Below are 12254 nucleotides of genomic sequence, written 5' to 3' on the forward strand. Positions count from 1 at the left end.
GCACCCTGAGCTAAGCTTAAGATGGCTGTAGGCTCACATACAGTAGAGAGAGGGCATGCACACACACACACTCATATATCTCATTTTTTCCAACTAATGAGGAGCAGAATATCAACATACTATATTAAACTATGTTGACATATATATATATATATATATATATATATATATATATATATATATATATGCACACACACACATATATTGTCTCTGAGCTGGGCGCAGTGCAGACAGCCAGCTTCTAATGCAGTCTACGTAGACCTATTAGAAGTCAATGGTTTTAGCTTAGAGACAGACAGAGCGAGAGAGAGAGGTTATACTAGTCCATGTGGGCCTATTATAATTCATTGCTTTTACTTAGTGGGTTTTCTGAAATAGCTCTACAATCCAATGGTCTCAAAGAATATTTTTTTCTAAACTGCCTGTGAGTTTTCACATCTAAAATCTTGCTGCTCAGAGATTCGAGCCAACTCGCTCCGAAAATGCTACTGTACTGAGATAGCATCAGGAGGACGCCGTTGCATCGTCCTCTTCCTATATAAGTATGGGAGCGTCCGGCAGACGGGATCATTTGGGTTATTTGAATTGTTAAACTCACAAAGGCTTCGCTGCCCGCTGCTGGTAACGTTAGTGATTAGGTAAACTAGCTTAATTTGACCTTTTTTTTGTGCGGTGTTGGTTGCATGACATGAAAACATCGGCAGAGTGATTAAGTAAAATATGTTGCACCGGCAACGCCAGAAATGACCCCACGGGATGTTGATCCAGTTAGAGGAGGAATAACTGTGAAATACGGCTATCGGATGGTCAAAAATGCTCACCAAAATGCCCCGTAATGGGTACGTTTTCTCAAAATGAATGCTCGCATTAATTAGCGGAGCCAAAATTAATGCAGAATGTGTTTGACTCTTTAAAGCAGTTCAGAGGTCTAATATTTTCTCTTTTTTATCTCGGAGGACTAAATCTAGCCCACTTTGGGCAGCTTTGATCTATAGAGACAAGGGATTACACCAAATATGATTTATAGTCTGTAATTTCCCCCAAACCAGTCAAAGTGAGGTTATGCTAAGTCTTTAAAGCGACATTTCTTTTTGATAAATTTGGCCCTCTGGCCTTGAATAGCCATAAATGAAAAAACTGTGGTCACATGACTTCATAAGACGTGTATCTTCACCGCACAGTTGACCCGCTCAGTGGTGGGTTAATGCATTCTGCAGTTAGAAAATGTATTCTCTCTCTCCCTCTCTCTCTCTCCCTCTCTCTCTCTCTCTCCATTTGTCGCTCTGTCTCCCCCCGTAATCTCTCTGTCTCTATCTCTTTGTTGAGTTATGGTTTCTTCAGAAAACATTAGCATTCCTCTGCAAAGAGGTTCAAGCCCTGCAGCATGTGTCAAGGGGTCAGTGTACACACACTCACACACACTTACGCACACATACACAACAAATGCACACGCGCACACACACCGACGCCTCAGCTTCCCCTTTCTCTCATTGTCCTGCTGATCAATCCAGCTTTATTTATCTAACCTGTGGCGTGTGTGTGTGTGTGTGTGTGTGTGTGTGTGTGTGTGTGTGTGTGTGTGTGTGTGTGTACGCGCATGTCTGTGCATTTGTGTAACCCTGAATGTGTGTACGTGATAGCGCCGATGCTTCCTTGTGTGTGTGTGTGTGTGTGTGTGTGTGTGTGTGTGTGTGTGTGTGTGTGTGTCACACTCGGATAAGAAAGATAATGATCCATCAAGATAATGGAGCTTTAATGGCCACAGTAAAAATCATCTTTAACAGAAACACCCTTGGACCTCCTCTCTCTCTCTCTCTCTCTCTCGCTCTCTCTCACTCTCTCTGTCTCTCTTTGTCTCTCTCTCTCTGTCTGTCACGCTATCTCTCTACAGCTATCTATCGATCTCTCGCTGTCTTTTTGCTACTATCCGTCAGTCCGTCCGTCTGCCCATTCTTCCATCCATCCAGCTGCTGAGCCATGAACAGCACTGTTACAGTCCCACCGTATTTTGGGTTTTTAGCTGTAGTATTTATCCAGATGAAGGTGCAATGGGCTTCAGTTCCACTTAGAAACCACATGTGGCCTTAAATGAGGGCCGCAGGGCCATATTAGCATTACAACACCTCCCATTATATATACTATATTAAACTATGTTTTGAGAGACTATTGCTAAAAACCGTCCCTTCAAAGTAGGCACACACAGCATGATTTGATGTAGTATACACAGTAATGATGTAGCCTAATGTAGTGTTGAAGAGAGTAGTGATAGTGTAATGTAAGCGCTAAGGAGTTAGAAATACATGGTTTGGGGGCGTCCGGGTGGCATAGCAGTCTATTCCCTTGTCTACCAACGCAGAGATCCCGGTTTGAATCCCCGTGTTTCCTCCGGCTTGTTCAGGCGTCCCTACAGACACAATTGGCCGTGTCTGCGGGCAGGAAGCCGGATGTGGGTATGTGTCCTGGTCGCTGCACTAGCGCCTCCTCTGGTCGGTCAAGGCACCTGTTCTGGGGGGAGGGGGAACTGGTGGGGATAGCGTGATCCTCCCGGTGATCCCTCCGGTGAAACTCCTCACTGTCAGGTGAAAAGAAGCAGCTGGCGACTCCACATGTATCGGAGGAGGCGTGTGGTAGTCTGTAGCCCTCCCCAGATCGGCAGAGGGGGTGGAGTAGCGACAGGGACGGCTCAGAAGAGTGGGGTAATTTGCCGGATACAATTAGGGAGAAAAGGGAGAAACAACCCCCCCCCCCCCAAAAAAGGAATGGACAGTTTAATTTTTCCTTTTAATCTTTGTATCAGGAAGTAGAGTGGAATTGTGCTGTTCGGAGTGATGCTCGGTGCTTCAGCAAAAGAGGAAGAGCTCTATGAAGAGTTATGGGTCTTATGGTCAGATGTGGAGGGACTCTGCCGTCGAGACTGGAGTGGGAAAAGGCCGTTTCATCTTGGAGGGAACTGAGACGGAGGAGAGAGGAGCGCTCCGCTCCCTTGCATTCCATGTTTATGCGTTTCTCAGCTCCTTTTCTCTCACACGGTCGGATGTAAATACACGCTTCACACAAAACCACGACAGTCACCAAACCCCCAAATTTAGCATGCCACTTGCACACAGCCTCATCGATGTATACTCAGACCGACGCACAGCGACAGGTCCGCCTCTCGGCCCGCGTACCGTGTGCACAAACCCACACTCGAACCACACACGAGGCAAACGGCATCAGTCTGCCAAGCCCACGTCTGTCTGCCTGTTTGTACGCCACACGCCGGCACAGACAGGATGCCGGCTCGTCACTTCACCACATTTGGTATAGATAACCCACTCTCTTTATTTTTTTCCCCTAATCTCGTTAGCGGTACGCTCAACCCAGTAACCTACAGAGGGAAGGAAATATGAAATCCGTAGCGTCGGCCATATAAGTGCCATGTCCCATCCATTGAGCTACACGGTAATCAAACCTCTAACCCTGTCGGCGTTGGCATCACGGCCTGTCCGTTGAGCTCCGTTGTAATTTAGCTGTGAGAGGACTCCCGCTTTTTGTTTTCTTTTTTTTTTTGAGAAATACCCCTTCAGATGCGCTTGCCCGTCACAGGTCAAGGCCACAGCCCTCAAAAAGCTGAACATGGCAGACAAAATATGGCGTAGTTGCTTATCTCCTCTCAGTTCTCCTAAAACCTTATCTTTACTGCTGTGTTTTTCTGCGGGATTCCAGAAAAATGTGGTGCCATGGAGAAAATTACTCACAAACATGCACATGAACAAACACTCCTTCAGGTACACACACACACACACACACTGACCAATGCATGCACAGAATACCTTCAGTCACCAACACACACACACACACACACACACACACACACACACACACACACACACACACGCCCAAAGACAACATCAGTTATGGGTCTCGTGAATGTTAAGGTGAGACAGATGGGAATGATAAATGTGAACACAAAGATAAAAATCTGGCCCAGCGCAGCAATAAAAGATGGACCATGTGCACGGGCTCAGCACTAACCTGTGCACACTATAAGTTGTTAATCCACGGACTTATATCCGGCGATCTTGGTCGTTCAGCTGGCTAAGCTGATGACTGTGTGTGTGTGCATGTGTGTGGAAGACGAAGAAGGTGGAACTTTCCAGAGCTTTCTAGAAACGTTTCATTTGGTTTTGGAAGCGGTGTGACTTGATCCTAATGTGTAGAAAACCACTCTTGGAGCCCTCAAATAAAATATACGAGAAGGGCACTCTCATCTCGGTCTATGGGAACATCAATAGGGATGGGTTTTTGCACCACAGGGTGCACCTGGTCCTGTAAAAAGGTTATATATCACTGAACCGTTATCCTCCTATGATTAGTGGCCGCTGCAGCCGATGGCTCCCATGAGACGGACCCCGATAGCGCTACAGACCCACCGCCACATTTAACAGATGGCAGAAGGGGTTGCAGATTGAAGGCATCCTCCAGCTTCCTCCAATCTAAACCTCCCGATGTTGGAAAAATGGTGATTCACCAAGTAGTATTTCTGATTTTTCCAAATCGAAGCCGTCCAGGTCTTCCCCTCCTGTCTATTTATGTCTCTTTGTGTGTTTGCTTTGGGTGCGCACACTTCACCAAAGGCTGTCCTGCACCAAACGGCCTCTTTGTGAGGCTTCTGACACACAGTAGAGTTTGTTGTTGTCACAGAGGTGTTTCAGCTGTGTGGTAGGTTGGTCGGCATGTGGCATTTAGTGAGCGTCCTCCGACACTTACCTTTAACGTGCAGCGCCTACTGTCCTTCCCAGGTGCAGTTTGCTCATGTTAGGCCACCTGGTGTGATGATTGTCACAACTGGTCCCTGTCACTGATTTTTGTGGCCCATGTACCTGCAATGTAGCCGCCAACCAGCCTCATTAAAACCCCATCAAAATCCTTGTGTTGGGGTGTCTGGGTGGCATGGTGGCCTGTTCCATTGCATACCAACATGGGGATCGCTGGTTCGAATCCCCGCATTACCTCCGGCTTGGTCGGGCGTCCCTACAGACACAATTGGCCGTGTCTGCGAGTGGGAAGCCAGATGTGGGTATGTGTCATGGTCGCTGCACTAGCGCCTCCTGTGGTCAGTTGGGGCGCTTGTTCAGGGGGGGAGGGGGAACTGGGGGGAATAGCGTGATCCTCTCATGCGCTACATCCCCCTGGTGAAACTCCTCACTGTCAGGTGAAAAGAAGCGGCTGGCGACTCCACATGTATGAGAGGAGACATGTGGTAGTGTGCAGCCCTCCCCGGATCGGCAGAGGGGGTGGAGCAGCGACCGGGACGGCTAGGAAGAGTGGGGTAATTGGCCAAAATTCAACTGGGGAGAAAAAGGGGGAAAAATCCATCCATTATCAGAACCACTGTGTTGCTTTGAAAGTTCACACACACACACACACATATATATATATATATATATATACACTACCGTTCAAAAGTTTGGGATCACCCAAACAATTTTGTGTTTTCCATGAAAAGTCACACTTATTCACCACCATATGTTGTGAAATGAATAGAAAATAGAGTCAAGACATTGACAAGGTTAGAAATAATGATTTGTATTTGAAATAAGATTTTTTTTACATCAAACTTTGCTTTCGTCAAAGAATCCTCCATTTGCAGCAATTACAGCATTGCAGACCTTTGGCATTCTAGCTGTTAATTTGTTGAGGTAATCTGGAGAAATTGCACCCCACGCTTCCAGAAACAGCTCCCACAAGTTGGATTGGTTGGATGGGCACTTCTTTGAGCAGATTGAGTTTCTGGAGCATCACATTTGTGGGGTCAATTAAACGCTCAAAATGGCCAGAAAAAGAGAACTTTCATCTGAAACTCGACAGTCTATTCTTGTTCTTAGAAATGAAGGCTATTCCATGCGAGAAATTGCTAAGAAATTGAAGATTTCCTACACCGGTGTGTACTACTCCCTTCAGAGGACAGCACAAACAGGCTCTAACCAGAGTAGAAAAAGAAGTGGGAGGCCGCGTTGCACAACTGAGCAAGAAGATAAGTACATTAGAGTCTCTAGTTTGAGAAACAGACGCCTCACAGGTCCCCAACTGGCATCTTCATTAAATAGTACCTGTTAGAGCCTGTTTGTGCTGTCCTCTGAAGGGAGTAGTACACACCGGTGTAGGAAATCTTCAATTTCTTAGCAATTTCTCGCATGGAATAGCCTTCATTTCTAAGAACAAGAATAGACTGTCGAGTTTCAGATGAAAGTTCTCTTTTTCTGGCCATTTTGAGCGTTTAATTGACCCCACAAATGTGATGCTCCAGAAACTCAATCTGCTCAAAGAAGTGCCCATCCAACCAATCCAACTTGTGGGAGCTGCTTCTGGAAGTGTGGGGTGCAATTTCTCCAGATTACCTCAACAAATTAACAGCTAGAATGCCAAAGGTCTGCAATGCTGTAATTGCTGCAAATGGAGGATTCTTTGACGAAAGCAAAGTTTGATGTAAAAAAAATCTTATTTCAAATACAAATCATTATTTCTAACCTTGTCAATGTCTTGACTCTATTTTCTATTCATTTCACAACATATGGTGGTGAATAAGTGTGACTTTTCATGGAAAACACGAAATTGTTTGGGTGATCCCAAACTTTTGAACGGTAGTGTATATATATATATATACGTATATATGTGTGTGTGTGTGTGTGTGTGTGTGTGTGTGTGTGTGTGTGTGTGTGTGTATGCACGAGGTAGACCTCGGACCTCTCATAAAGCTGGAACATACTGCTTATTGCTAGTTCACATCCAACTTAATGTTCCTCCATGTTGCTGATTTCCAGTCGTCCCGTAAAGGATGTGTGTTGCAACTGAAGAAAGAAAAAAAATCTGCTGGAGATTTGTCAAACAAAACTAGCATAGTACGCACTTCCTCTGTCACATTCTGCATGCGTGTGTGTGTGTGTGTGTGTGTGTGTGTGTGTGTGTGTGTGTGTGTGTGTGTGTGTGTGTGTGTGTGTGTGTGCGCGTGCAAGTGTGTGTGTGTGTGTAGTGTAACACCAGGTGTTTCATTCATCCATCCCAAAGCCATGCTGATCTAACAATACACACATTGTCAAAGGTCTATGTTTGTGACTGTATGTGTGTGTGTGTGTGTGTGTGTGTGTGTGTGTGTGTGTGTGTGTGTGTGTGTGTGTGTGTGTGTGTGTGTGTGTGTGTTGGTCAGAATGGTTCCCAACTGTCTGATTCTAATGGGGCTTGTAGAACGGGACAGGCTGTGCCAAGCCATGCACACACACCCTCACACTCACACTCACACACATACACACACACACACACACACACACACACACACACACACACACACACACATTCACACATGAGGCAAGGTTGAGCCTCATTTCTTCCCACACATGGCTTTATTCTCCGCTTTCCTCCCTTTTCTCTCTTTCCCCTCTTTTTACCTGTACTCACCTTCATCTAAGTATCACTCTGCTTTTCTCTGATTCTCAGCATCTCTCTGTCTCTGTCTCTGTCTCTCTCTTTTCTGGTGTAAACTAGGTGTTGCTAGCTGTTAAGGGTCCATCATACCTTGTGCGTCAGGACCTGAGGGTCGTCGTAAAGTGTTTGGTTGTGTTTAAATGAGAAGCGACGTGTATTTGGAAGTGTTTCTCCGCTGAAGGGAAGCGGCCGTCAGACGGGGTGTGTTCTCCTGTCCCGCCCTCTCGGTTGGCTGCAGCGGCAGCGTTTTAAGAGGTGCACCGGTATCGAGTACTCGCAAACACCCTCGGCTGCACGTATGACTCTGCGCAGATGGCGGAAGGGTGGGGGTTGACACATCAGCAGCAGAAAAGATGGAATAATCCCAGGAAAAACGGTTACCGAGTCTCCGGTAAACTGTAGTTAGCCGTCTGTCTGACCAAATGAGTTGTGACCGTGAAGTAATCCACACACACCCATTGGGCAGTTGACAACAAAAGTAAAAGTTGCTTATTCATGATATATTTAAAATGATCGGCTCGTTCGCCTCTGTGTTCGTATCAGGCAGATTGTTTTTATATAAATGTATTTCTAGTTTTTCCTCTCATCCCACCCGATTAACCCAACAGCATACGGCCGGAGCTCTTGTTGAATAACTCCCCTGGCTCACGTTTCCACAGGAAGGAGATAGTCGTAACACCGGCTTCCTTCACACTCGTGTCTGCTGCTCTCGCTAGTTTACACGCTGAAGCCTCCTCGCGTGGATTGCATTACCTTCAGGCCGCGAAGGAGCCATAGGGAGAATGCTTTCGGTTGCTCGGCTGCAGGCGATGGGCCAGAGGGGTCGCTGGAGAACGACGAGTCCCTGAACACGACACCGATCTAATGAATGAGCCTTACCCCATGGACGCTCTGGCCCAGACCGGTGACGGCGAGTCTGGGACGCGAACCTCCCAGCCACACGACGAGCGAGCGGTTTGCAGGACCGGCAGCGGGTCACTCCGCCCGGCCACCAGAGCGGTAGCGGGCCGGCTTTAAACCAAGTACAGCAGTACTGCTTCAGGACAGACATTTTCCAGCCTCTCTTTAGAGTTAAAAAAGAATAAAAATAAAATTGTACGTACAAAGAAATGACTGAGATCTTAATCTGCCCAATCAGGCGGCAGAAAGGACTTAATGGGTTTTTCCCAGATCAAAGGACCACCACCAACTTTCAGACCCAAAATACTTTCCCGTCGCTCGAGACACGGCGATAACGCCACTTTGCAGCACGGCAGAAAATACAGTGTTGTTTGCCAGTGTTTGACCCTGGGTTCACACACACACACACACACACACGTGCACCGGCGTACATAAAAGTGGGTTTGTGTTACATGGCTGTGTGAGGGGTAGCCTTATTGATACAGATGTATTGGTCATTAAAGCACTTGGGTTTGACATTCCAGCCTGATGGCCGCCAAAGAAAACAACATCGCTGCTCTCCTCGAGAAACGTTCCACTTTGCATGGGCAGAAAGAACCACTTTGTGGCATTTTCAAATTGTGGCCTTCTGTGTTGTGTGTGTTGTGTGTGTGTGCGTGTGTGTGTGTGTGTGTGTGTGTGTGTGTGTGTGTGTGTTGTGTGTGTGTGTGTGTGTGTGTGTGTGTGTGTTGTGTGTGTGTGCGTGTGCGTGTGTGTGTGTGCGTGTGCGCACATGTGTGTGCTCACCTTGTTCCTTCTCCATCATCTCTGAGACTGGGAAGAGGGAAGTGTGTCTGTGTTTTTGTGAGTATTCGGACATGCCTCGTCATCATCGCTCTCTTTTTGTCCGTCTCGCCTTCTCACTTTTTACCCCGCCACTCGATTTCAATATCAGCTGGTATTGGTATTTCTGCGATAAACATTTCTGTGGTATTTTCTCTGACCCATATTTCGTGTTCTCTCTCTCTCTCTCTCTCTCTCTCTCTCTCTCTCTCTCTCTCTCTCTCTCTCTCTCTCTCTCTCTCTCTCTCTCTCTCTCTCTCTTAGTTGGAGGCGGAGTTAGCGCTGTGCGAGAGGGAGGGGGCGGAGCTACAAGAATACGCCAACCAGGTCCTGCAGCAAATCGCTGACCGATGCCCCGACATCCTGGAACAAGTTGTCAATGCCCTGGAGGACACCTGCTGACCCACACATCACACACACACACACACACACACACACACACACACACTCACAAACGTACACACACGCACATACACGCACGCACGCAGCACGCGAGCAGGACTGAGACGAGAGAGACAATCGCATACATGGACACACCTGGAGACAAGCACACACACACACACACACACACACACACACACACACACACACACACACACACACACACATCCAGGCTGTCAGACGTCTCCAGCTAATTCCCACGAATCCCCCGGTAGACCTTAAAACTCATGCTATGGGAAATGAAGACCATGAACACTTCAACTTTAATGGTTTTATCCTTCTGTCTTTCGTCCTGCCTCACTGGTTCATGCTACGCTTTCATACATGGACAGATGTGTAAAGATTGTCTGTTCGTAAAACAGTGGGTGATTTGTTCACATTTAAACTGGACGTGAAGAAGAGGGAAACAGTCCTCTCGCCATTTCTTTTTTTTTTGCAGAAGTCTAAAGTTAAAGGGATAGTTCGATGTTTTCGGCTGCTTTTTTTTTCTTCTTTTCTTGCACTTCCTCCCCTTCAGGACAGGAAAGGAGGGAAGGGCCGTTGTGCGTCTCGAAGCAGGTGCAGGACTCCTTGTTGCTTTGAGAGCCGATTCGGATGTTTTGGGCACAACAGTTTATGAGGACTTGCGTAGGCTTCTCAACAAAAAAAGAAAAAGAAAAAAAGAAGGACAGATTGAACCGGCAGGTCTCCATGTAACATTTGCCAGCGCAGAAGAGCAGTGTGCTTAATAGACCCTGGAAACACCCTTACAGGGATAAGGAAGGCAAGAATCCCCCCTGCCTGTCTGCTTGTTCAGTGTGTCCTTAACGGCCAAGTCGTCTGGCGTCCTATTCCAAGTCTCATACTGCAGTGAAAGTTTAAACATAGCCTGGAAATTGCAATCTGGACAGTAAATACCTTCGCAGTCGCCATGTTTGCACCGCTTCGGGGCAGCCGCTTGCGTCCTGTGTGACATTGTTGGGTCGTACACATCGCTTTATATAGTTTATGGACAAATTGGATTGAAACTGTGCAAAAATAGGATTATGAGGTTGTTTTTGGTTCCGCGGTCACGTGACGGCGTAATGGTTGGTTTCCCAACGTCTTCGTCTTGGTTGCCGTTGGTTCTTCCCATCATCTGCTGCTATCTTGTGAAAAAAAACCATGTTGCTCCCCTGGTGTGTGTTAAAACGTCCCGGGCTCTTTCAGCACCTATCTGACGCTAGCTGTGTAAAATGCAAAGACAAAAACTTTATTTGACCCGGAGACGTTTTTTGGGGTTTTTTTTGTTTTAACGATGCATCTGTTTGCGTTTGTTGCTGAGGCACGGTTGAGAAAATGTCCTTCATGTCTTGCAATGCTCCCTTTATCAAATGTGGACAGATGTAGATGTGTGTTTGTCGTTTGCGGTAAGAAGATATGAGATGTTTTGCTGACTCCAGCGTCCGTTTGTTACCATGAAATGTTTTATTGAGCTCAGAAAAACCCTCGCCGAGGAGAACACCCCCCCCCCCGTTTGAGACAATCCCTTTAGAGTTTATATGGGGGGGGGGAGGTCTGAACTTCCTTTTTTCCGCTTACTGAAAAACTTACTGTAATACTTTTTTTTTTTTGCAGATGGAGATATATAAAATAGTCGCTGGAAGCGTTTATGTCTGTTTTTGGTAATATATAACACTACTCTAGTTTAACTGATAATGCTGTCATCCATTGTTTATGGTGTATTGTCTTTAGGATCTGCTCTCTCCCAGATTCCTGTAAAGGTTTTTTTCTTTTTCTCCAGATTTATGATTTGGAAATAATCGCAAATTTGCTTTGGAAGCAGGAGACTGTTATTGGAGGTGCCTATTGCATCTGTGTACGGCGACGTGTCCATGGCGAGCTTCGCTCTTCTTCTTCTGCTTCTTCTCCCTTCCTCTGCAGCGTGTGAGGGCGTCTGCATGTTTTTAGCCGTCTGAGCACAAGGAAGCAAAAGAGAAATAAAAATAAAACAAGGTAGAAACGGTCATGTAGTCGTGACTTAGGGACACTAAGAAGCCATAATGAGCGCTTATAACGTGCAGTCGCTGCTCGGCGCTGCTGGCCGCTGAGAAGAGAAACGAGGTGGCTGTTGGATGCGTAGGGCCAAGGCCGCAGATTTACAGCGCTCGCTCACATCTGATTTCGTCCCGACGCTCGCCGAGAAGAAAGGGAAGAGAAAGTCGTTGTACCTGGGTCATGCACATAAACCTCACAGACAGATTATAACACATGTTATACGAGGAATTTAAATCGGCCTGTCCAGGGTGTCTCCCCGCCTGCCGCCCAGTGGCTGCTGGGATAGGCTCCAGCATCCCCGCGACCCTCAGAGCAGGATAAGCGCTTTGGATAATGGATGGATGGATGGATGGATATGTGTATATATATACACACATATAATCCAGTGATTCAAGCAAATTCTTTATGAGACAGTACACGCCTGTTTCTGCTCCTTATTTGTTGAGCACTTTTCCCACCGTTGAGTGTTTCTTCTAACAGTTATATATATATATATATATATATATATATATATGTGTGTGTGTGTGTATATATATATATAATGTATATCTGCCCAGGGTGACCTGGTGCAAAACAAATCCATTTGGGTAAATCCTGTACTGTTGCTATTTCTG

The 12254-nt window shown here is 46.5% G+C and overlaps 1 protein-coding gene across 1 annotated transcript in view; it reads left to right on the forward strand.

The window, feature by feature from the left end:
- Window positions 1–9783, forward strand: part of LOC130109178 (ELKS/Rab6-interacting/CAST family member 1-like) — a 209018-nt gene extending 199235 nt beyond the window's left edge. The window contains exon 21 of the mRNA XM_056275934.1: window positions 9448–9783. Within this exon, the coding sequence (XP_056131909.1) occupies window positions 9448–9585 (138 nt within the window). The 3' untranslated portion in view covers window positions 9586–9783. The remainder of the gene's footprint in view (window positions 1–9447) is intronic.
- The last annotated feature ends 2471 nt before the right edge of the window (window positions 9784–12254 follow it).

This window comes from Lampris incognitus, chromosome 3 (genome assembly GCF_029633865.1).
Source record: "Lampris incognitus isolate fLamInc1 chromosome 3, fLamInc1.hap2, whole genome shotgun sequence".
Taxonomy (NCBI): Eukaryota; Metazoa; Chordata; class Actinopteri; order Lampriformes; family Lampridae; genus Lampris; species Lampris incognitus.